At 42.6% G+C, this 26856-nt stretch overlaps 2 protein-coding genes across 2 annotated transcripts in view; one reads left to right on the top strand and one right to left on the bottom strand.

Moving 5' to 3' along the window:
• The window catches only part of CEBPZ (CCAAT enhancer binding protein zeta), a 38197-nt gene extending 18208 nt beyond the window's left edge, over positions 1–19989 (bottom strand). The window contains exons 1-8 of the mRNA XM_068231818.1: positions 19688–19989; positions 15016–16493; positions 10263–10494; positions 7707–7806; positions 7455–7543; positions 5966–6019; positions 5383–5482; positions 3516–3584 (exon numbers count right to left, since the gene is read on the bottom strand). Coding sequence (XP_068087919.1) covers positions 3516–3584; positions 5383–5482; positions 5966–6019; positions 7455–7543; positions 7707–7806; positions 10263–10494; positions 15016–16493; positions 19688–19795 — 2230 coding nt within the window. The 5' untranslated portion in view covers positions 19796–19989. The remainder of the gene's footprint in view (positions 1–3515; positions 3585–5382; positions 5483–5965; positions 6020–7454; positions 7544–7706; positions 7807–10262; positions 10495–15015; positions 16494–19687) is intronic.
• Positions 19990–20063: 74 nt separating this feature from the next.
• The window catches only part of NDUFAF7 (NADH:ubiquinone oxidoreductase complex assembly factor 7), a 62471-nt gene continuing 55678 nt past the window's right edge, over positions 20064–26856 (top strand). The window contains exon 1 of the mRNA XM_068231819.1: positions 20064–20236. Within this exon, the coding sequence (XP_068087920.1) occupies positions 20107–20236 (130 nt within the window). The 5' untranslated portion in view covers positions 20064–20106. The remainder of the gene's footprint in view (positions 20237–26856) is intronic.

Here is a 26856-nt window from a genome sequence, read left to right as displayed (position 1 = left end):
GATCCAAAAATGTTAAAAATTTGATTAGGTTTTTTTTTTCAGCACACCAAAATACATGGAAATTTGATGAAAATAACCAAACAGCTTTTTAGCCACAGACCTGTTTTATTAATGTAGTAGATTTGTAGGAAGTGCTTGCATATGACTATAGCTTCTTTTGGCATGTGTACATACAAATGTTTTCTAGATATAGTTGATCATTCCATGTGTCATACTGTATTTCTTTGTTACGATGTATGAAGGTTGATTTAAAGCCCATTTCTGTGACTGTGAAAGGTTTTCGCGATCTACATTTCTGTTCTTTTGGGGTTTTTTTACAAATAAAAAAACTCAGTGTTGAACATAAGAAGGCACCCTTTATGTGCAGAGCTGCTGAAGTGTATTAAACAGACACCACTACATTATTAACTCACTATATGGTTATGGGGACCCGAATACACAGAAACCAGAAATTATGTATAAAGTGAATTGAGTATGTAATGCTGGGAATACACGAGTCGACCTGGCGGCTCGATTAGCCGCCAGATCGACTCCCGCCACATCCCCGTGGCTGCCCGGATCGATTCCCGCTCGTCCCCGAGGGCACTTCCTCATCAGCGGTTCATTCTCTTCCATTGTCCACCCGCAGGGATCGAGCGCGGAATCTGCCGCGTGATCGGACATGTCGGAAATGATCAATCGAGCCATCAGCGGCTCGATTGATAAGGAAGAAACGCACCGTCTATTCCCAGCATTAGGTGCTAAAGCCACCTGTGAGCAACATTAAATCAAAGATATCATTCATTGAGACAGGCAATTTATAAGAGGAAGGACTCTTCTTGCTCACTTGATTAGTGAGGCACAACATACATTGTTGTGACAGATTACTAAACTAAATTTAACGCTCCATTTTTAAAGCTTTCGTTTCACTTTTTTTCCAACACATCTGATCAGACTTTTATTGAAAATCAATTGTTTCTTGACAGAAAAACAATATTTTTTGATTTCTTTTACAACATTTTTTTTTATAAAAAAATAAAAATTAAGTAGGAAAATCAATTGATTTGATTGTACTGTGTATAGCCACCTGAGCAATTATCTCAGAATGTCCACAAGAGATCAGAGGCCTCTGAATGCTTTAACCACCATAACAATGTAGCCAGCACACACAACTTAAAATTAAAGCCACAGTGGCAGTTTTTTAAAATACATTTAACAAAACTATGTACCCCCCCCCCAAAAAAAATTAACTGAAGAGGGAAATTGCCTGATACACCATTCCGTAGTTCTTCGGTGACTGAATACTGCCTGCTCCTATCAAGTCATACTGGCCACGCACCTTTAAGTTGTGGTAAACAGGCATCCCATCTAATATCTCTTTCTTCGTCACAACTGTTGTCCTACGCTTGCTGCACTGCAAAGCTATGGAGCTTCATTCTAGAGCTGCTCTTGCCTCTGAACCACTGCCCTCTGGCCCGTATGACCTCCACAGAATGGCCTCTCCCACTCAATGTTTATTTGTCATTTTATAATACAGTTTCATTACATTAAACACACACACATGCATACATACACACATACATATATATTAGTCTTGTATGTGTGCTCTCCTTTATTCACATGGGCATAAATGGGGGAGAGCGATACTGCTATCAGTTGAAGCCACGCCTTCTTTTGTGACTGAGCCTAGCATGGCTTCAAACTAACTGGAATGGAGCAAGTAGGCAGCTGAAGTACACCGTGGACAAAACATGTAGATATTACTTGGTGTGGTAAGTATGTTCCTTTTTACATATCCTGCATCAAGTTTACATGATACAAAATTGTATTGTTGGATTTTCTAATGTAAGGGATGCAAAAACTTTACTTTTGAACTATTCTTTAAAGCATTCTTTTAAGTCACAGAAAAACTACAGAGCTGCCACTGTGTCTCAGAATTCCAGTAATGCTGAGCTGCTGGCTTCAATATTTTAAAGGCCAGCACTAAAAGGTAGATGGTTCTTGACCCAGACAGCCAGTCAGGGCTATCTTATCGAGAATCTAGCATTAGTACAGGGGGGTCCCCTGAAGTCCTACATATACACACACACACACACACACACACACACACAATGCTATATATTATACACACATACATACTAACTAAATAACATCTATGCTGTAAGAATAAAGCCTGATGTGTAGCGGTCTCACTAATAGAGATGGTCAATGAGATGGAAATAATTCTGCGTTGATGCTGGTTTATGCAAATGTATGCACATTATTACACATGAAGAATGTGTAATAGAGGAAGAATAGTCTCATTCTCCTGCACAGTACCTGCACATTACTCTTACATGTACCCACAGTCACATTGCCTAGGGCCTGATAGATGTTCTTTGTTCCTGTCTTCTACAAGTACTCTTACCAAGGACTAGTTTTAGTCTATGACAAAGTATTAGAGGCAGAAGATCAGCCGGCTAGGTAACTGGTATTGTTTGAAAGGGAATAAATATGGCAGCCTCCATATCCCTCTCACTTCAGTTGTATTTTAAAATTCCTAAGCTTTGGCAGTTAGAGATGCATTTCATGTTACATACCTTCAATCAACAAAATTGTAATATGCAAATTAGAGGAGTCAGAGAAATCCTAACCTGAGGAGTCGAGGATTTTTGTACTGACTCAACAGCCCTGGTGGCCATCAACTCACTGAGTCGCCGGAACAAAAAAGTGGGTCGTTGTGGAGGAACAGAGGATCTGTTTTGGTGCGGGCACAGGGTGGCTGCAGGGGGCCGGTAGAAGTTCCAGATAAGTTAAACTGGCTTTTTTTTTTTTTTTTTTTTTTACAATGACTTTAGGTTCCCTTTAAGTCACTCGCTTGGAACAAAGCTTGTAAGATCAAGAGGTTACAGATTCTAATTTGCTTCCTTGTTCCAACGTACAGAATTCAAAACTCAACATGACTGTCAGCCAAGATGAACATGACAAAAACACTTCACATATGCTTTACAGCAGTGGTCCTCAAACTAAGGCCCACGGGCCAAATGCGGCCCCCCGAGGCTTTATCACTGGCCCCCCAAACCAAAATGTATAACTTATAGATGTGGCCCACTGCACCTTTAAATATCAGCGAACCGCATATAGAATAGCATTGCTGGCACCACCCATCCACATACTGTAGAAGTCAGCAAGCAGTCATTCCCTGGCTTCCAATCCAATTCTGCATCAGGTGACACTGCTGTCCAAATGGAAGGCAGGTTGTCACCTGGGTATGCTTCACTTGTGCACAAACACGTTCTTTGGGACACCTCATGACTGAATGGCTGCTGCTGGGAGTTCTCCTCCAGGCACGACTGGGGGGAAATCAAAACCTAGATTTAATGTAATGTTTTTCAACATATTTTTATGTATGTTCCGGGCCCCCAGCAGTCTGAGGTATGTTGACCTGGCCTTTGACCGAAAAAGTTTGGGGACCTCTGCTTTACAGGATCAGAGATGAAATCTGAAATAAAATTAAAACGTATATTGCTGTTGCATGGAAAACCAAATGTTCTCACCTGGTTCTCTATCTCCATTCATATAAACCTTCTTCTTCTTCTGATGCATTAAATAGCCCCTGTTGCCTTCTGTGTACAGATAAAAGAATGATTACTTCTCTGAATGTATTATTTATATAATAAGTTACACAATGAGATTGCAGAATGAGTTTACCATTTAGGTAAACGCTCTTAAGCACACTGCCAAACTTGCAAAAAAAGGGAACCTACACCAAGAGGTATATGAAGGCTGCCATATTTATGTCCTTTAAAACAATACCAGTTGCCTGGCATCCTGCTGATCTTTCTGGCTTCAGTAATGTCTGACTCCCACACCTGAAACAAGCATGTACCTAATCTTGTCAGATTTATGTCAGAAGCATCTGATCTGCATGCTTCTTCAGAGTCCTTGGCTAAAAGTATTAGAGGAAGATAATCAGCAGGACTGCCAGGCAACTGGTTTTGTATAAAACTAAAAAAATATGTGCGCCTCCATATTCCTCTTACTTCATGTTCCATTTCAATCCCTACCACAAGTACTATATAGGCAAAGCACAGGAATGAACTTCAACAACATGCTTATCAAGTTTTACTAAAAGCATATTATCATAAGTTCCACTCACCCTTTGTCCCACATGAATATTTACATGCATGATTTCCCTCCTAGAGGTCCAGGAATTACATCGTGCTGGGGCTTCATCAGGTGCTGGAGGATGATTATCATTACAGTGGCTCTGCTTACCTGTCATTTCTGAAACTGGTTTATGGCACATGGTACAACTCACCCTCCTTTACCACTGATTTGGGGAGGGAAGGTAGAAATAGCTGTTACATCCAATCAGGGGGTCTCCAACTTACAAACACGTAAGTGAATGCCGTCATGCCAGCGTGCACTCCCTGTACTGTACTCCCTCAGGCCAGTTTATACTGTAGTCAAGAGTATGCGCAGCAGAAGCAGCATTTCTCTCACCAGCTCCAGCGATGAGATACCACCTCTCACACTTACTCTAATGCCGGACCAGCATTCCCTTGTGTATGTCATGGGTAATTACAGGAGAAGCCGGCAATAAGGTGAGAATTCATGGGAAAAGCAGGTGGCTCATCCCTGGAGGCATCCAGAGCAGGTGAGAGACGTGCTGATTTTGCTGCGCATACTCTGCATCACTACAGTATCAACTGGCCTGGGGGAATCGAATGAGGGGGAGGGGCAGAATGAGGCACAGGTGTACAGAGGTTACAGAGAGGTGCAATGGAGGCACAGAGGAAATATAGGGACAGGGACTACCTGTATATCTGCCCTATTTTGCTAGGCAGCAGTGCCATAGCAGCTGTGGAATAACATGAAGGCACGCTACAGCATTGTTTTATTGAGCGAGGGTCTTTGGAGTATTTTAGGAAGGGTTGTGGTGTCAAAACAATGTGACCTGTACCAGTGACAAGAATGATCCAGACATGGCAGAGTCATATTACCCTTGATGTTGAGGACAACCCTCGCAAAGATTAAGAAAGGAAATGAGTTTGGGAGGGAAGAAAAATGTAAAAAAATAATAAATTCCTGGACCAGAGCCCTAATTCACCCTCTGCACAATAACTGAAGAAACCATATACTGGTAACATTTTAACCACATTGCTCTAAATACTTTCAAGCTACAATGTAAAGGGTTAAATCAAAGCTCCTGCACAGAGGCCATGGTATACATGTACAGGTTTGTTATTCAGCATGTTCATCTAATCCATAAAAATAAATCTTACAATTCAAAGGGGGCTGGCTATCTGTCGGAACTGCACATTTTCTTGTTCAATGAAAATCCCACAAGATATAACAGTATTTACTTACAGCAGCACTTCTTTCTATGAAAGAGCTTGAAAAGGAAAACCCAAAACATACCTTGAAGCTTTTGTTTAGGATTGCGATACACAAAGCGGTCCAGGAATCTCATTAATGTAAAATCTTGCAGAGGGTCTCCTGTATACTGAACAGAGTCACCCTGAAGGAAAAAAAAAAAAAAAAAAAAAAAAAAAAAAGAATCGTTGTTGAGCCTGACATATAAACTGCATCCTTTTCAGCAAGGCAGTATACTCCATCATCTGAGACTTCCACAGAGCTTCAAGGGTATAGATAAAAGTCCTCTGCCATTTCTGAGCAAAACAATAAGGGTGTATAAAACAGGGGCCATAGCATGGGGCAGGGGCCATAGCATAGAGATCATTATAATGGATATACAGCAAAGGGAGCACAACATGGGGCTCTGTAAGGGGCGCTACATATGAAGGTAGGACACTATAGGGGATAATATAAATTGGAGGCTACTGACTATGGAAGCACTAAATATATATATATATATATATATATATATATATATATATATATATATATATATATATATATATATATATATATATATATATATATATATAGAATAAAGATATTTAGCAGAGAACACACACAGAGCAGAATAATATAAATTTACCTCAAGGATTGTTTTGGCAAAGAGGGCGACTGTTGGATGAAAGTGTTCTGACAACTGCAGTAGAAAAAAAAAAAATTAATGACTAAAGGAAGTTTTCAGCAATCAACAGTTCACTTACGTTAGGCATTGACAGCTAAAATAAAAAATAAAAACAAACAAAAACACATTTACATTTTAGTTGATCAGTTGTTCTGTGCTCTTTCAGTTGCTAAGCGTTTTCATGTGCTTTTATGCGTACTGAGTCCATAATGCAAACACACACACAAAAAAAAATAAAAAAAATTTATGCAGGATGCATTATGAAAAAAAAAAAAAAAAAACTTAATTAAAAATGCATAGATACTGTATAAACTAACCTATAGGAAAACAGAGCATTTCTTAATCTTGTTACTCATAGTGTGTGTGTTGCGTTACAACTTACGGCAACTGATTCAGTGTAAGCCAGCCCTTATGAAATTACAAAAAAGATTAATGAGCAGTAAAAAGAAAAACCCAGTAAAATCTTCTCAAAAGTCGGGGGTGATCTTATATGCCGGGTTTCATCTTATAGGACGGGTGCTGAAACTTCAGAGTCAGACTGGGGAATCTGCGGCCGCATACGGTGGGGGCAGGTCAAAAACTCGCTCAGCAGCATCCCCAGTAGAAGATCCACTCACCAGGATTCCTGGAAAAAAAAGTGTCTTAGCGTGGTCCCAATGATGAGGTGAGCGGGCACCTCACAGGGAAGGTGTAAGTGAAGGGTGGAGCAAACTGCAGGCGTCCTAGACGCCCGGGGTATGGGGGAAGAAAAAAAAAAAAAAAAAAAAAAAGAGAAAAGAGACAGAAAAACACGCCTCTTTCACCCGTCTGACCTGCCCTTGTATCCTATTACCATACCTCATTCTCTGCCTCTCAGATCCTGCTCCTGAGGATTGCAGTGAAGTGGCGCAGGCGCGCATGTGCAAGATCTGAGAAGCAGAGAAGGAGGTAATAGTATACAAGGGCGGGCCAGACGGGTGAAAGAGGCATGTTTGCGCTACTGCTCTGATGGTCTTTGAGACAGGGATAGCTGACCTATCCAAGCAGGACTTGTATACAACAACCAGCTATTTACCGGTAAAGTACATTGCTTGCCGTGATTGGTTGGTTGTTGTATACTGGGTACTAGATACAGTACAGCACCAGTATCTGTACCTGTTTATACAGTGTAGCACCAATACATACAGTACAATATACAAAAGTCCAATAGTCAAGAGGGGTAGTCTTATAGGGCGAGCATATCCAAAAATGTAAATTTGACTAGAAAAGTTGGGGGTCGTCTTATACTCCGGAATATACAGGCTGATGAACAGGAAATTGCGATTCCAGCATCTATTATATTTAGGAAAATAAATACTGTATGGTAGCACACTGACCTACAGCAAAACTGAATTAATCTATGTACAGGTCATTAACAGGAGCATAACAAAAAAAAAGGTTCTACAACACACACAATAGCAGAACTACATACCTTTTTGATCTCCCAGAGGCTTGTGTTATCAGCTCCACAGAACTGAGGATTTCTACTCAGAGGGTCATAACTGTTTGGATTAGTCATACCTTTAATAAAAAAAAAAAAAAAAAAAAAAAAAAAAAGGATTTGATCATGACACAAATCTGCATAAAATGTATTGACCACTTAGCCATCACAAAAAAACACAAACAGATATTAGGCATCATTCATGCATAGGCACAAAATTATCAAGCAAATATATTTGGGTACCTGCAGAACCAAGTTCTGACAACTTTCCATTTTCCACTTTATTCTGCACATCACCATCATCATCACTTAAGTCATGGAAGTGTTCCTCCTCATCAATTTCCTAAAAACAAAAATACAGAATTCTCATACTTTTGGTATACTGCATCTCCCTTGTCAATGTAAAGCAAAAGCATAAGTATAAATAATTACAGACAACAGTCACAGATCAAAGTCCAAACGTTTGAGCTCAAAATACATATACGGTATATATTGTAGCTCAAAATATAACAATCCATATAACATATGAAGGTGTATAATGCCATATAACAAATAAGTTGATTACACAGAAATAAAGCATTTAACCAATCAAAACCGTCAGGAAATGCATTTGATTGGCTCAAAGCCCTGTTGCCTAAAATGTGTATTACTGTGGTAGCTAGAAATGTATTATTTAAAAGGCTGCGTGTGCTGATGGTTAGTTTCTTCAGGCAACAAAACACATTTGATATTTTGCCTGGAACTATGGGCTGATAGTCACATTTTCTGGTCCATACATTTTCTGGTCCATACAACTCCAGAGGAGGTTGGTACCTACCATGAAACTTGCTATTACTGTCCAGGATATGCTTGGTTTAGATGATACCTACATTACGATCTTTGTTTTTATTCTAACACTTATCTTGTGCAACAGGATGCTACATTAGCTAAATCACTACAACTGTTATACATACTTTGTCTGACCCCGAAACAGAGCCTTCAAAAAGAAGCAAGCACATTAACAGTCCTTCAAGAGAACCCGAGGTGGTTTTGAAGAATATTATCTGCATACAGAGGCTGGATCTGCCTATACAGCCCAGCCTCTGTTGCTATCCCAACCCCCCCTAAGGTCCCCCTGCACTCTGCAATCCCTCATAAATCACAGCCGTGCTGCTGACAAACAGCTTGTCAGAGCTGGCTTTGTTTATCTCTATAGTGTCAGTCTGCTGCTCTCCCCACCTCCTGCAGAACTCTAGTCCCCGCCTGCATCCCTTCCCTCCCTGCTGATTGGAGGGAAGGGACGGGGGCAGGGACCGGAGCTATGCAGGAGGTGGGGGAGCAGCTGAGACTGACACTACAGATGTAAACACAGCCTCACAGCATGGCTGTGATTTATGAGGGATTGCAGAGTGCAGGGGGACCTTAGTGGGGTTTGGGATAGCAACAGAGGCTGGGCTGTAAAGGGAAATCCAACCTCTGTATGCAGATAACATTCTTTAAACACACCTCGGGTTCTCTTTCAGTCCTTCTAATAGTTCTTCTACCATATGGCAACCATATCCATACAACGGACTACAGCATGACAGAGAGCTGTGCAGTATAAAATCAACCTTGAAGCTGCATTCCTATAGGCAACATTCTGAATCAGGATGCAGTGGGTTTTAAATGACACTAAGTCCTCCCCATGTTCACATGAATTTTGACTGAACCCCCGTCCCCCCCAACGTAATTTAGTTGCTCCATAAAATTAGGCTAGGACTATAGGACAAATAAATGGTATGACCACTTTACAAAAAAAAAAAAAAAAAACTTGGTTGATATATCTGATAATAGAAATGTTTTTTATATTGCAGGTCATTATCAAGAGACGTGGGTATCAAAAACATGCAGGTCAATGAACTGTCACAGTCAGTTACACACCTCTTGACTTTATGCTGCATATCGGGGATCGGGACCCGATCCCTAAGGCGACATCGCTGACCGGCCTTGTACAGACGCGTGTCAGCTATGTAGGGGAAGAAACAAAAGGAGCAGCGTGGGCGTGACATCATGTGGGGGTGCGGCTCATACATTGCAATTGGCTGTCGCAGGGGTGAGCCTTCAGGTGGATCACTGGCGGGTTAAGGTCAGCGGACGTTGTAGACATGCCTGACTAATGACCCAGGCAGTCGTTACCTGCTTTAGTCAGGCATGTGTAGGGGCCTTTACAGTCCAGGCTAGGTTTGTTTACAGTTAAAACAGTCAACCCCAGAGGGATATATTTTATAAAAACCTAAAGGAAACAAAAAAGGTCAAAGGTGTAGATGGGCCATTTTAAAAGGTGGCATGACAAAATAAAATGGAAGTGGTAAATTATGATAGAAAGATAACCCCAGTCCCAGGCTAGAGAAGATATTACATTGAACTCTTCACTAGTGACTAGCTCACAGTTCCCTTGAGACTTGGAGCTAGCATGTCTTAATCCAAGTTTATAGCTAAAGTCTACTGTCCAATAAAATCTTGCACAGATTACAGCTGCAGTCTATTTCTGGACACCATGAAATCCACGTATTCTAGTCTCTTCATCCCATATGAGGAGCATAACTGTCTCCAGGTTTCAAGGAAATCCTAACCTGTTTGACTATCAGAAAAGAGGCAGTACAACTTATTCTCACAACTAAACGAACAGTTAACACAACTTCTACTTGCACATGATCTTATTTCTGTGACAAATATAGTGCTACAGATATTTTCAGAAAGAAATAAATAGGCAAGTATAAAGAGAAGAAATAAGCTTATACATAAACTGTGTATTAATGTATTTTTACTTTCATCACATACCCCATTCTCTTGCAACAGTGTTTTAAGTCCTGGTTTGACTTTTATTATCTCTGAGATTAGGTACAAGGCTCCACAAATGAAAGGTGGCTTCTGGCAGCAGGTGACTTGCATCAATCTCTTCACAAATGCTTTTATTCTTTTTAATGAAACATCAGCTTTTAAAGATTTAAAGAGGAGATTCAGAAACATTGTTTGCTTGGTGCCCTGTGACAGTCCAGGATCTAGAAGTCTCCTGTTTACAGAGAAATCATTCATATTGTTACACATGTTTGTAAACACAAACATACATACATACATACATACATAGGAATGTATTTACTATTTACTGTACTGCAGTAAAATGACAGAGTAAAATGTTAATTAGAAAACAAGTTTTCCACCTAATGTTTTCATCAATACTGTACATGTACATATTTGTGAGGCACCGGGCAATCTTCCACAGCAGTATGCCTGTATGTTGTGCAACCAATGTTTTTTCATTTTCTGTGTTTTATAGAAAAAGAGAAAGGATCAGGTGTTTCATTGCTGTCCACTTTCATTTACAACTGGGCTAATGGTGTGATTTCCCACAAACTGACACTCCAATCTGGTAGCCAGTTGGTAGCATTTATGCACAAAATAAAAACAAGACCCAAGGTGAACCTTGGGTCAAACATTAAATACCTAAGGAGATGGAAGCCCCTGGATCACCCACAGGCTTCCCAGGCTGTCCCTCTGGTCCACTTCAGCTGCTCAGGACTTGATCAAGCACAAGCGCGGTGATGCTGTACCCGCACTCCTTTTCATGCACAAGCGCAGCCAGGCGGCACCATGCAAAAGCATCATTTTTGAGCGCTTTTTTCAAATCACTCATTCACTTTTATTAAAATTGCTGTAAAAATCGTGGCAATCACTTCCGCGAATAATAGCGGCGATTTTAATGAAAGTGAATGGGAGTGATTTTTAAAAAGCACTCAGAACGCACTAATTAATCACAAGCGCTCAGAAAAGTGCGTATAGTGTGGCTGAACCCTTAAAGTTTCACTTCAGTAAAAATGGTTTCCCTGGATCTGTGTAGGCACTCTGCTACTGAGACTGTTGTCTGTGCATGGGTTTCCTGACCAGCTGATATCAAATACATCACTTTTAAAAGTCCACAAAGTGGAAAATGAGTGCATCACAGACTGTCATTGCTATTGGTTGCAATGCCATCAAACAGATTCATGGTGTGCCTGCCCCCTTCAAGTCTCAGTAGCACAATGATGCAAGCCAAACAGCAGCAGCCACATAGCCTAAACTGACTCTCAAACCAGAAGTTTTAATCATGCAATCAAAATTTAAAAAAAAACAGATGCAGAACACTTATTTCAGCCAAAAATGTCAAATCTGTAGACTAGCTAACCGATGGTATCATTATATATAAGCCTTGAGATGGGCTTTTAAATATCTAAAATGCATTTTAGCGTACAAATGAGTAGGGTCTGTTAGCAATTTTTTTTAAAGTACATTTATAGTGTATCTGGCCTACAAATTTCTAAATATTTATATCATAGAGCATCATCACATGAACCTACTTCTAATCAATATCACCAGTAACGACCATGTGAGCATCTATGAGCTTTAAATATAAAACATCTAAATACCAGTATTTGCAGAGGCATATGCCATTGCTTGGGCCTGACAACAGGCTGCACAGGCATTAAACATTGCCTTGTAGGACACTGACTGCTGTATACAACAAAGAAGCAGTGTGGGTTAAGGGTATTCAGAGACTGTTAGTGCTGCTTGACACCAGGTACTATAGACTACAAGCCAAACACCATTAAAAAAAAAATGGACATTTGGCTCTACTATATGACACTCATTTCTACAGAACAAAAGGGAGAGTGAGATGAGGCACCTCAGCTGTAGGAGACAATACCAATTGACAAAAAACATTCCAACATGCCTTCATCCCAGAAGCCAAGTTCAGTTTGAATTAAAGAGACATTGAAGCGAAAAAATAAATAAATGATATAATGAATTGGTTGTGTACTATGAATGATTACTAGAAGTTTAGCAGCAAAGAAAATATTCTCATATTTTTATTTTCAGGTATATAGTGTTTTTTCTAACATTGAACAATTCTATAATATGTGCAGATTACACAACACTTAAGGTGGCCATACACTGGCCCGATTCGCGGCCGTTTCGACAGCAGATTCGATCCTGGGATCGAATCTGCTGCCAATCGTTCGCGCTAAACGCACCAGCCGATCTGATTTCCTCCCGAAATCGGATCGGTCCGTCGATCGCGCCGTGCGGGAAATTACCCTCGATCTCCTGCGGGTAGGGTGCGCGTCGCTAGCGGCGGCCGATCCGGTATACATTACCTGACGCTGGCTCCCGGGCGTCTTCTCAGCGCTGCACCGCTCTGTTCCGGCTCCATCCCGGCGCTTCCTGTGTCACTGCAGTGACCAGGAAGTTCAAATAGAGGGCGCTCTATTTGAACTTCCTGGTCACTGCAGTGACACAGGAAGCGCCGGGATGGAGCAAGAACAGAGCGGTGCGGTGCAGCGCGGAGAAGACGCCCGGGAGCCAGCGTCAGGTAATGTATAGGGGAGGGGGCACAGGCGGCAGGAGCAGCTCAACAGATTGTGATCGGTTTCAGGCTGAAACCGATCACAATCTGTTTGCAGTAAAGGCAGCCATACGATCCCTCTCTGATCAGATTCGATCAGATAGGGATCTGTCAGCTGGTCGATCTAATGGCAAATCGACCAGTGTAGGGCTACCTTTAGCATTCGAAATGATTCTTTCAGAGCAGTCTGTGAACTAATGACCTCTCCTTTGGCAGAAGAAAAGTAATTAGTTCAATAACACTTGAGATAATAAAAGTCAGATAACAGCCCTCTCCAGAACTTAATTGCTTTTTTGCATAGAGATAACAACTGGAGTTTAACTCTTCCTGTACTGGAAACAATTAGACTGATGTATCTGATCTTAATGTTTTATTTCTTAGCTGTACTACACATACAAATCATAATATCATAATTTTTTTTTCCGCTTCAGTGTCTCTTTAAAGCGAACCTGAACCCAGAAGTTCTTTCTGCTCTAAAAGATACGCAAAAGCATAATAACCTTTAAACAAACAACATTTTTTTGTTACAGCTGATACAAATTCTAAAATAAATCTGTACTTTTTTTACTTCCCGATTCATGGACACAGACATATTGTTAAAGAGAATCTGTATTGTTAAAATCGCACAAAAGTAAACATACCAGTGCGTTAGGGGACATCTCCTATTACCCTCTGTCACAATTTTGCCGCTCCCCGCCGCATTAAAAGTGGTTAAAAACTGTTTTAAAAAGTTTGTTTATAAACAAACAAAATGGCCACCAAAACAGGAAGTAGGTTGATGTACAGTATGTCCACACATAGAAAATACATCCATACACAAGCAGGCTGTATACAGCTTTCCTTTTGAATCTCGAGATCATTTGTGTGTTTCTTTCCCCATGCATCTCTCATGCACTGAAGTTTCAGGCTGCTCTTTTCTTCTTGCAAACAGCTCTGCCTGTATGTAATTCCTCAGTATGTGAAAGCCCAGCCAGCTCAGAGGAGGATTTATCCAGCTTGTAAAAGATAAGAGAGAAGAGAGAAGCTGCCCTAATCTAAATAATACACAGGCAGTGTGCATAGAGGGGCCTGGAAGGGGGAGTTCATAGCAGAACCACAACACTGAAGAACTTGGCAGCCTTCCAGACACAGGCCGACAAGTCTGACAGGGGAAAGATACATTGATTTATTACAGAGACTGTGATAGCAGAAAGTGCTGCAGTAAGCCAGAACACATTAGAATAGCTTTTGGAACTTGTAGGATGATAAAAAAACAGGATGCAATTTTTGTTACGGAGTCTCTTTAACACCCTGTGCTCTCAAATGAGCTTATCTGCCGTGGCAGTCATGTGACACGGGGGAGATACTAAATTACAGCTTGTGATTAAACATTAATGGAGGGGGGAATCAAACAGTCTAAACTCTCTAAATATGTACAGGGTGCATTTCTCTCTGTTTTCCTTCTGTCCTTTGCAAGAGTTCAGGTCCACTTTAAAACAAACTTGAACTTAGAACTTCCTCTCTGCTCTGTAAGATACGCAACAGCATAGTAACCCTTTCTTTGGGTCCTACAGGAGAAAAGCACTAATGTTTCGTTGTTTAAAAATAAACATTTCTTTGTTATAGCTGATACAAATCCTGCAATAAATCTGCAGTGTGTCTACTTCCTGCCTTCATGGAAGCAGCCATATTAACATCTTATGTTTATCAATTAACTCTCTGCCTTGGCAGGCAGCTGACACAGCTGAGGGATCAAATTACAATTTGTGATTAGGCACAGATGAGGAGGAAGTAGACCGGCTAAACTCTGTAAATACATACATTTAGAGTGAATTTCTAAAAGATTTTCCTTCTGTCCTGTACAAGTGTTCAGGTCCACTTTAAGACTGATGTCAGAGCAGACAACAAATGGTTGAATTGGGTACCAATCACCTACTACCTACATTTGAAATCTGAAGTGATTGCTTGGGCTAGTTCCTTATAGTGCTAGCTTTGAGGTATATGCATTACTTATAAATGTTTTATGTATCTTGAAACTATAAATATATGAAGGTATTTGATTATGTCAATTACTGCAGCACTACAGTCAGGAAAATAATGGTCAGAGGGGGAAAAAAAAAAAAAAAAAAAAAAAAAAAAAAAAAAAGATAACCTGTAAGCTTGTTAATGTCTTACCTGTACAGAGCCGAGTAGTATCTGTGTGACACGGTTTGTTGGGAATCTGTGACTTGAAACAGTAGCATTAGAATCTGCACACCTGTATTAAAGCTCACCGAATGAAGTATTTTAAACAGGGTGTCAAGCTGCTCTTTTACTTTCTCATTACCAATCTGAGCATAGGGATATGCCCTATTGACTCCAGTCAACAAAGCCCTCAGAAATTTGGAATCCATCTCCTTGTTTTTTATGCAAGCCCGGAAAAAACAAAAATACACTGTAATGAGTTGGTTTGCCAAGTCCGACTCTTCATGGGAGAATAGAATTTGATTCAAGAAGCAAATGCCATAATACTGGGCTTTCTTACTAACATTGGGACGATACAGCAGCCTCTCTACCTCTAGACACACAACCCCTTTCATGTTTGGATGCTTACTTAGCAGCACCTCAAGTAAATAGGAAGCCTTAGTGGCTATCCTGTACTGAGGGTCTCCCAGTTTATTAACCAACAGTGTCAGCAGTGTCTTCTCTTCTTCAGGTTTGCTGCAAAGCAACTCATGAACAACATTGAGGGCTTTTGCCTTAGTTGCCATTAAATTGTCATGGGTCAGAGTTTCCAGCACTCTGACAAATTCTGCCACCTGTTGCTTCAGCTGCTCCTCAAAATACCACAGTATCAGCCGCCGATCCCTTGCATCTCTGTTGCCACTGGAAAGTGCTTCAAGTCTGTCAAATGGATGCTGAACAAATGTATGAAGCTTGTAATTGTCGGGCAGAAGATCAGACAGAAGAAGTTCCTTAAAAGTGTCCAGCGCCATAATGTTCTGACGCTTACTGCCTTTTTTCCTGATTAAATTTATTAAATTTTCAACAAAATGCAATGTGTGTACTGGAGTATCCTGTATCAGGACAGTCATGGCAGCCATCCTGTCTGCTAAAGTGCCAGTTGACACTACAGTTTTCATCCATGTGGTATTTGCACCTTTCTGGAGTTCCTTCTTGCTTTTATACAGATTTGCCTCATGCTCATAAAGCTTCTTCGCCAAACTTTTATATTTATTAACATCCTCGTCATTCTGAGAGTCTGTGGTAAATTCTTTAGTGTATTCATGATCATACCACTTACCACCGGGTTTCAGGAGCAGCGTGGAACGTTCAGAAAATTCAAATGTATCTTTATTTTTTGATGAAGAAGAACAGTCTTTTTTCTCTCCTTTGGCTTTAACTTTTACTACATCCTTAAAATTTTGAGTCTCGTCTTTTTTCTTGGTCTTCTTCACTTTTTTCTGTTCTAAAGGCTGTTTTGTTTCCTCCTCCTCCTCCTGCTGCTCTTCATCCACCTCATCCTGCTCAATGTCTTTGAAAATCTTTTGAATTCCCAGTTTCTCGATAAATGACTTTAATTCACCTTCTTCAAGATCATCAATACCACCTTTCTTCCCTCCATCTACCAAGTCATCTGCATCTTCCAAGCCAGCAAGCATTATAAAATCTTGCTAAAAAGAATAAAAGAAAAAAAAAATAGGTGTAAATGCACTAAAATGACAACATCTCAAATGATATGAAACTGCAAATTGAGAACTCTTGATTTATAGGGCACTTCTCTGAAAGGGACCCAAATGACACGGCTATCCACTGGCCTAATCTCTGTCAGTCAGGAATCAGGCCAGTGGAAAGCCATGTAGTTCAGGTTCATTTCCAAATTACGCATCACCTGTTATCATGGCAACAGGACTCTTCAAGGAGGGGGCAGAAAGGCGTGAGCTTAAAGCAGAAGAGAGTTTACTTTTGCAGTCACCTTTCAGTATACTTGTACTAGGTACTGCATAGGTAATGTATAATTATTATTTTTTTAATGTTTACGAAGAACTATGTTTCACTAGTACTCTTTGTACCTAACAATATTTATCCCACTTTAACATACAGCTCAACAACACCATTACAGTACTCTAAAAGCAGGAACACACAACAACATGTGGTATACTAGTAAGAAGGCCTCATTCCAGACAAACACACCCTTGGAAAAACAGAGGGAAATAAAGACTTATAAGATATTAATGGCAACTAAGCAACTTTTTGACAAAATAAACAAGACAAACCTCCTCCTCCTATGGGAGGTTTGTAAATAAGTGGGCCCTAGTATTGGGGGGGGGGGGGGGGGGGGCATGACTTACCTTTGGATTTGTTATCCCAATAGCTACCAAGCTGCAACTTAGTAAAATGCTGATGGTGTAGGAGTCTACTCTATTCACCTACCATTTATTTGCTCTATTGTGCAACCTAATGGTCAGACTTGTGTCAAGTATTAACTGCATTTGTGTGGCAACATTTAAAACATGATGAAATCCAGGGCTGTGGAGTTGAAGCAATTTTTGGGTACCTGGAGTGGGAGTCAATGGTGTCATATACTGAGCAGTCGGAGTCTGATGATTTTTGTACTCACTCCATAGCCATGCAAGGGTCAGAGACGAGGAGTCGGAGTAATTTTGGGTACTTGGAGTCGGAGATTACATAAACTGAGGAGTCAGAGTTGGATGATTTATGTACCGACTCCACAGACTTGATGAAATTAGGCAGTGGCCAACGGACAATGCATGTAGCTTCTGACAGATGTAAAATGTATGCATTGTCATTTTCGACATTTTGTCATGTATGCATCCCATGGTCATGGTTCAATATATCACTTGGCGGAGCAGTGACCTAACTGTTCCCCTGTGGGGGTGGCATTCACTACAGCATGGGTTAGCCAGTTGTAAACTTTCATCCCATAATGCCCAGCATAACCTCTGAGCTGAATTCCGCTGGCCATTGGTACTTGTGAGCCAGCATGCTCCAATGGGAATCTGTGTTTGCGGACATGGCCACCATGGAGAACTCTATCCATATTCACCAGCTGACTTCAGGTGAGAGATCATGCTTGGCATTATGGGGTGAACGTTTACCACTAGCACACCCATGCTGTGTTGAACACCATCCCTACTCGCAACCATCCACGTTATCCAGCATACAACACAAGAAATGAGAGATAGATTGAGGATTTTAACTCTTCCACACCATGCAAAAAAGTATGCTTCACTGTAACTGTTAACATACGCATTATGCGGTAATGCACTGCATGTGGTGCACATCATTATACTGCAGTGCACCCACCGCACTGTGAATGTCGCACAGTTGGTGCATTGCGGCAAGTCACGTTACAAAGCGGTCATTATGCAGCAACGCACCACTGTCCGCAACTGTAACCTTACTTGTTTTCATAATTTTGCCACTGGCTGTGTGTACCAGAATCAATTAAATGTTTCACAGACAGTGGCACTGGACAGCAGTAAAATCCTTAAAAGAACCTCTGTTGCGAAAATCTTAAAATTTTAAATACATGTAAACATATACAAATAAGAAGTGTGTTTCTTCCAGAGTAAAATGAGCCATAAAATTACTTTTCTCCTTTCTTGCTGTCACTTACAGAAAAAGGTGCGTACACGCACTTAGGCCGCCAACGGCGGGTCCCTCAGACGCTCCTGAAGGCGGACTTTCAGGCAACAGTAGCGCGTGAGTATGCGCTGTCGGCAGACTGATAAGGCTGTTTATGAACGGTCAGAAAACGCCTTATCAGTCCGCTGACAGCGCGTACACACACACACACTACGGGCGCCTGAAAGTCCGCCCAGCGGGAGGGTCTGACGGACCCGTCGTTGGCGGTCATAGTGCGTGTACGCACCTTAAAGAGAACCCGAGGTGGGATTTAATGATGTTAGTGGGGCACAGTGGCTGATTGTGCACACTATCACCAGCCTCTGATGCCCTATGGTGTGCCCCCAGGACCCCCCTGCACTCTGCTATCCCCAGCGCCGTGCTAGCGACACACAGCATGTCGCCAGCAGGCTGTTTACATGTGACTGTCTGTCAGCGCCGCTCCCCCGCCTCCTCTGTATCGGCGCTACCCGCCCGCGTCCCTTCCGCTGATTGGAGGAAAGGGTCGCGGGCGGGTAGCGCCAATACAGAGGAGGCGGGGGAGCGGCGCTGACAGACAGTCACATGTAAACAGCCTTGCTAGCACGGCGCAGGGGATAGCAGAGCTCAGGGGGGTCCTGGGGACACACCATAGGGCAACAGAGGCTGGTGATAGTGTGCACAACCAGCCTCTGTGCCCCACTAACACCATTAAATCCCACCTCGGGTTCCCTTTTTATGGGAGGTTCTCAGGGTTTTCTTTATTTTTAAAAGCACTTAGTGAAAGGCAGTTGCTCCGTTCAACTGCCAAAAAAGTGTACTGTGAGGAGCTGGCCAGCATCTTTGTATAAATCTTTTTCAGGGAGTATCTTTATTAATAATAAAGGTCATGCTGAGAATCCCCCATGAAGAGATGGACTAGCCCAAAACCTGTGGGTAATGTCAGATTTCTACTACCTACTGTAAGTGCCAGCAACATAGGAGACAAGTAATCTATGGCTCATTTTACTCAGGAAGAAACATTCTTGTTATTTGTATGCGGTTTAAATGTTAAGATTTTCGCTACAGTTGCTCTTTAAGAGGTTTAATCTAACCCCTCACTACACTACTCCAAACAACTGAAGAAGTTTTGGAATTTAGTTTCACACTCATCTATGATCACTATAACCAAAGAAAGGTGAGTTTGTGCTGCCACCATCCATGGCACTGTGGGAAGCCATGCACTGCTCCTTATGCTTACCTTAGTGCCGCCTAGTCGCAGCACTTCCTCCAGCGAGAAGCCATCCTGTGTACTTTCCACCGTCTCCGAATCCTCCATAGCGTCCTCCGAAGCCTTACGCGGCTTCATCTTTCGCAGTACTCTGAGCACTGAGCTCTGGAATATTGCAGCGCAGAGCACAACGTGGGGAGAGAAGCACCGGAAGTTACCCGGGTCCTGTGCCTGCCCTGCACTGTCACACCACCTCTAACATAAAAGGAGAGAGCGCGTTTCTCCGAACACCGCCGAGATTTCAGAGTTTATTTTATTATCACTTTATTACAAAAACCGCAAAGGGACGAAATCAATCCCTAGCAAAGCTCCGATGTGTTCACTTGATCTGGCAGGACCTGTGAGCAGAGGCTGATGGGAAGTAAACACGTGCTACACACATACAGTGCATGTTACACACAGCCACTTCCGGCTCGGGGAATTTGGAAGGTTGTGTGCAGAGTAGATTGGAGTGCATCATGAACACAATCATGAGATGCAAGCACTGTAGCAGAACTCTAAAAAAATTAAAGTGTTCAGGTATGCTTCCTTATATTAATAATAATAGCTATTAGAGGTTATATCATCATACCAAAATACTAGTCACCGATGTAGTCTGTGAAATAGGACTATCCTAATTGAACTAGAGAAATGCCTGTTGGCGAAGCAGTGCTTTTCAGCAATGCTAGATTTGGGCGCAGCCATAGACTATAATGGGAATCAGTCTACAGCGGCGCTCAGTGAGTAACGTCGGCGACGGAGCCGAAGTTGCTTAAAAAACACAATAATTCGGCCTCCAGCAATCGCTGGAAGCCGAATTACATCATCCCCCCACTATCCATGGCGGCCTGGAGGGGGAATAGTAATTAACACGGTCCGGACTTGTGCAGAAGCAGCATATAATCCTGCGCCCAAGTCTACCGGCGCCGTTTTCATATGTATGCCCTGTTGGACCTCTTTCTATTTGAGAAACTCTGCTCTTCACTATCTCTAAAGGACAACTGTAGCAAGAGGGATATGGGGGCTGCCATATTTATTTATTTTTAAACAGACTTAAAACCAGAACTTCTTCTTTGCTCTAAAAGATACGCAAAAGCATAATAACCTTTAAAGAAAAACATTTCTGTTACAGCCGATACAAATCCTGTAATAAATCTGCAGTATATCTGCTTGGAAGCAGACATATTGTTAACATCCTGTGGTTTCAAATTAGCCTCTCTGCTGTGGCAGTCAGCTGAAACAGCGGAGGGATCAAATTACAACTTGTGATTAGACACAGATGAGGGGTAATTAGACAGGCTAAACTCTCTAAATACATGCAGGGTGCATTTCTTGGTTTTGTTTTTTTGTCCTGTGCAATAGTTCTTGTCCACATTAAAGGGGCACTACAGCGAAAAAATAAATAAGAAGTACATTTTTCCAGAGTAAAATGAGCCACAAATTACTTTTCTCCTATGTTGCTGTCACTTACAGTAGGTAGTAGAAATCTGACAGAAGTGACAAGTTTTGGACTAGTCCATCTCTTTATAGGGGATTCCCAGGGATATATTTATTTTTAAAAGCACTTAGTAAATGCTCTGTCCAACTGCCAAAAACTGTGTAGCGAGCAGGGAAGTTGGCCAGTATCATTGTTTAAATCCTTTTTAGGAAATATCTTTCTAAAGAATAAAAGCCTTGCTGAGAAACCCCTATGAAGAGATGGACTAGTCCAAAACCTGTCACTTCTGTCAGATTTCTACTATATACTGTAAGTGACAGCATTATAGGAGAAAAGTAATTTATGGCTCATTTCACTCTGGAAAAAAATGTACTTTTTATTTGTATATGTTTGCACATATTTTAAATTTTACAGTTTTTCGCTGTAGTGCCCCTTTAACTAATACCAGTTGCCTGGCTATCCTGCTGAGCATCTGCCTCTAATACATAGGTTCTGAACAAGTAGGTGATTCTGAAATTATTCGAAGACATACCAACAAAAGTTGTTTAGGTGATACCTTTAATGACTAACAGTACAAGATTTCTTTGCAAGCTTTCGAAACTTTAAGCTTCTTCTTCAGGCATGTTTCAGAACTGGATCAGAACCAGTTCTGAAACATGCCTGATGAATGGATGATTCTGATCCAGCTCTGAAACATGCCTGAAGAAGAAACTTAAAGAGAACCCGAGGTGCGTTTCTGCAATAAATATTAGGACACAGAGGCACATTCTGCATACAATCACCAACCTCTGTGTCCTTATAGTGTGCCCCCAGGCTCCCCCCATGCTCTGCTGTCCACCATTATAAAAACCACCAGGCTAGCGACACACAGATTGTCGCTAGTCTGCTGTTTACCTTCAGGCTGCCACTCACCGCAGCTCCCCCGCCTCCTGTATAGTGCGGCTCCCTGCCTATGTAAGCTTCCTCCAATCGGCTTACAGAGGCGGGGAGCCGCGCTATACAGGAGGCGGGGGAGCTGCGGTGAGTGGCAGCCTGAAGGTAAACCGCAGACTAGTGACAATCTGTGTGTCACTAGCCTAGCGGTTTTTATAATGGGGGACAGCAGAGCACGGGGGGGGGGGCAGCTGGAGGCAGAATAAAAGGACACAGAGGCTGGTGATTGTATGCAGAATGTGCCTCTGTGTCCTAATATTGATTGCAGAAACCCACACGGGTTCTCTTTAAAGTTTCAAAAGCTTGCTAACAAATATTGTACAGTTAGTCATTAAAGGTATCACCTAAACAACTTTTGTTGTTATGTCTTCAGATTCTCTCCATTACTAATACCTGACCACACGCATCTGAAATTATTGTCAGATCTGAAAAGATTAGCTGCATGCTTGATTCTGGTGTTGTTCAGACAATACTGCAGTCAAATAGATCGGATGGGCTGATGGGCAACTAGCATTGTTTAATAAAATAAGTATGGCAGCCTCCATATCTTTCTCATTTCATTTGTCCTTTAAAGGGAACCTAAACTAAGAAGGATATGGATTTTTCCTTTTAAAATAATACCAGTTGCCTGTCTCTTCTGCTGATCCTGTGTTTCTAATACTTTTCGCCACAGCCCCTCAACAAGCATGCAGATTAGGTGCTCTGACTGAAGTCAGACTGGATTAGCTGCATGCTTGTTTCAGATGTGTGATTCAGCCACTACTGCAGCCAAAGAGTTCAGCAGGACTGCCAGGCAACTGGTATTGTTTAAAAGGAAACATCCATATCCCTCTCAGTTAAGGTTCCCTTTAAACACAATAAATATAATACAGTGTCTCTTAAAATGTCATGTATACTTTCCAGCTTTCTGAGGTGCAAAAGAGGAACATTTTATAGCACAATTACATGGGGGCAAAAGCTGTCCCCACAACACAGAAAGAAGGTCAATAGAAGGGGACATAACAGGGATGTGCTTTAAAAACAGGGACTGTCCCTCCCCGAAAAAAGAACAGTCATGAGGTGTGCGCACTAATTGCCAACGCCTTTCTTATGGCCACCAACCTAAAGACACCTATTAATTTTGAGGTTGTAGTTACATGGTGAGTGAGCAGTTGTCAACTAGAGAAGGTAGTCCAGAAATGGCAATGAAACAGCATTTTTGTACTGCTGATATCTGGCATGTTCAAATAGTTCACATGGCAAACCATATGGGTCACCAATCAGGCAGGCTAGCCACCTACCCATGAGTACCCAGCCTTGAAGAACAGCGGCAGGCAGCAACATATGGATGGCGGGGCCCACTAAAACCACCAGGCAAGCATTCCACTTACACCACCAGAGAAACTTTTTTGGGGAAGGAGGGGGAAAATACTAGGCACCAGGGAAGTTATAATTGGGGAGGGAGGTGGCTGCTTACACCACCAAGGAAGCTATACTTGGGGAGGGAGGGGTGCCGCAAACACCACCAGGGAAGCTATATTGCAGAGGGAGGGTGAAACTACTACTACTTCTTCCACCCCGCATACCTCTCACCCACCCACCACTCACTGCCTTCACTCCTTTCATAGAGGATGAAGTCAGCTGCCTCCTAGCTACTTCTCCTGTCACCTCCAGCCCCCTAGACCCAGTTCCGTCCAACTTCCTCCTACCACACTTCCCCACCCTGGCCCCAGTCCTCACCTTTCTGTTCTCTCTGTGCCCATTACTTCGATCACAATGTACCAGTAGATCGCAAATAATTACTGTGTAGATCGTAAAGGACTTTTTGAAATAGTGTGCCCGGACGCTTACTGTGCAGCGTTGGCATACCATCTAATTGTGCTGCTCTGCTGCCCTATGCAGAGCAGCACGCAGACAGTCAGAGGAGGCTTAGGAAGAGGTGCGGCAAGAGAGCCAGGGCGGACTTTCCGCCTCTTCCTTCCCGGCCTGCCCATCTTCCTCCCCGGCTACCTCTCGGCCGCCCACCTCCACCACATTGGATCCCTCTCTCTGGTGCTGCATGCCGGGCTCGGAGACCTCATATCAGCGGTGACCCGCAGTGGAGAGGAGAGCGGTGGCCTAGCAACGGTGCATATATGCGCCATTATTAGGCCACCTCTCTCCTTTCTACATGCAGCGCCAGCGAGGGGGATCCCAGTGTGGTGGAGTAGGGCTGGTCAGGTTAACAGTGGCGGCCAGTGGAGGGGGTGGGGGGCATACCTGGCTACCTATACTGGAGCACCTATTCCTGGCTACCTATACTGGTGCACATATGCCTGACTACCTATACAGGGGGTGGGAAGGTCTGCTTGATAATGTGGTGGTAGGGGGAAGGAATCTGTATCTGCCTTTGCACAATCATAATGGGGGGGGGGGGGGGGGCATATGTAAAGTTTAGTATTTTAAATGTTGGTAGATCATTGGGGCTCGGTAATTTTTAAAGTAGCTCGCGAGTTGAAAAAGTGCGGGCGCCCCTGGTTTAACTTCTTAACCTCTCCATTGGGACCTTCCCGTCTGACTTCAAACAGGCCACAGTACTTCCCCTGCTTAAAAAACCCTCACTCGACCCCACACTTCCATCCAGCTACTGCCCTATCTCCCTCCTCCCTTTTGCATCTTAACTCCTGGAGAGTCTAGTCCACCAACACATGACCCTTTGCTTTAGCTCCAACTTCGTTTGACCCCCTACAAACGGGATTTCAGTTAGTCCACTCCAACAAGACTGCCCTCACCAAAGTCGTCAATGACCTCACATTTGCCAAGTCCGGAGGAAAATACACCATCCTCCTTCTCCTTGATCTCTTATCAGCATTTGGCACAGTTGATCATTCCCTGCTCCTCCCTGCAATCTGCATCCAAGGCCTCACCCTAGCTTGGTTCTCCTCCTACCTCTCAAATAATTCCTTAAAGAGTTCAATGGTTCCTTCTCTACCTCCACCCCCCTCTCAGCTGGGGTTCCCCAAGGCTCTGTTCTTGGCCTCCTGCTGTTCTCATTTTATACTGCCCTTATTAGTAAACTTATCTCCCCTCTTGGCTTCAACTATATGCAGACAACACCCCAATCTACCTCCACACCATGGATCTCTCCACCACCACCATGGAGAAAGTATCCTCAGCCATCTCATCCTGGATATTAGCCAGGTTCCTAAACGTAAACCTGGATAAAACACAACTCCTAATTTTCCCACTCTGTGCTCCCCCCCCCCAGACATCTAAACCGCCGCTATCCCGTGGTAAAACGAGGGGCTTATACCCCCCAAATCCCTCTCCTGTGTCCGGGGAGCGCTTCCTCATAGAGGCAGAGGCTATGGCTGTAGCTCTGCCTCTTGGCACGTCAATCCCCGCTGATCGCCGCCTCTTCCCGCCCCTCTCAATCTTCCTTTACAGAGAGGGGCAGGGGAAAGGCGGAGAGCCGCACGGCGATTGAAGCACTTGGAGGCAGAGCTGCAGCTTAAAGCTCTGCCTCCATGAGCAGCAAAATCCACGACCAAGAAAGTCGTGGATTTTGCAGGGGGGATCTGGGGGGTATAAACCCCACATTTTGCCGCGGGATGGCGGCGGTTTAGCAGGGCTTATAATGATTAAAATTGCTACAAGTTAAAAAAGTGAATTTAGACTCGCTTCAGAGTCTCTTTAAGGAGGCCTACCCTACCTCAACGCTGCCCTAACTCTCTCTGCCGAGAACCGCTTATTGCAGCTCCCTTCCTTTCGTGTCACCACCCCTCCCTCTAAGTCTTAAAGGGGAACTTCAGCCTAAACAAACATACCGTCATTAAGTTACTATAGTTATGTTAATTAGAATAGATGGGTAATATAATCTCTTACCCACCCTGTTTTAAAAGAACAGGCAAATGTTTGTGATTCATGGGGGCTGCCATCTTTGTCATGGGGGCAGCCATCTTTTTGGTTGAAAGGAGGTGACAGGGAGCAGGAGACACAGTTCCAACTGTCCTGTGTCCTGATTACCCCTCCCAGCTGCACACGCTAGGCTTCAAATGTCAAATTCAAAATGTAAACAAAAAAAAATTGCACCAAAACAGCAGAACAAGAACAACAAAATCAGAAATCCCATCATGCTTTGCACAGCATCAGGGGAAAAAAGCCCGGGCAGTTTTCTTCTGTGCAGCTAAAAATGAGGCTTAAATAAGAGAAACAAAGTTCTGATGCTGTGAAACTGTTAAAGAAACACCAAGCCTCTTCAGTGCTGCTGAGTAGATTTTTAATCCGGAGGTTCACTTTAAGATTGTAAGCAGTTGGCAGGGCCCTCTCTCCTTGTGTATCACACTTGATTATGCACTCTACCCAAAATAATGTACTTGTATTATCGGGACAATGACTCCACTGTATGATCTGGCATTGTATTATTACATGTATTGTGTTCTGTATCTTATTGCTTATTACCTGTCTTGCGTTGTATCCTATTGCTTATTACAACCCCTGTTGTTATTGTCTGTAATCTTATGTATTGTATAGCGCTGAGTAATATGTTGGCGCTATATAAATCTAATAAATAATAATAGGTAAACTATATTTTGGGAAGGGGGTCACTAACACCACCTGGAAAGCTGTATTGTGGATGGAGGGGAAAACTACTAGGCACCAGGGAAGCTATATTTTGGGAAGCGGGAGGTAGGGGGTAAGCACTAGGCACCAGGAAAACTATTTGGAGAGGTAGGGGGGAAACCAGGCACCAATAAATCTATATTTGGGGGAGGTAGGGGTTAAGTACTAGGCAGGACCACTGGGGATTACCTAGTAATTATATTCGTGG

The sequence above is a fragment of the Hyperolius riggenbachi genome, chromosome 4 (assembly GCF_040937935.1).
Source record: "Hyperolius riggenbachi isolate aHypRig1 chromosome 4, aHypRig1.pri, whole genome shotgun sequence".
Classification (NCBI taxonomy): Eukaryota; Metazoa; Chordata; class Amphibia; order Anura; family Hyperoliidae; genus Hyperolius; species Hyperolius riggenbachi.
The sequence above is the reverse complement of the archived record's forward strand: the minus strand, read 5'-3'. Positions and strand labels throughout refer to the sequence as shown.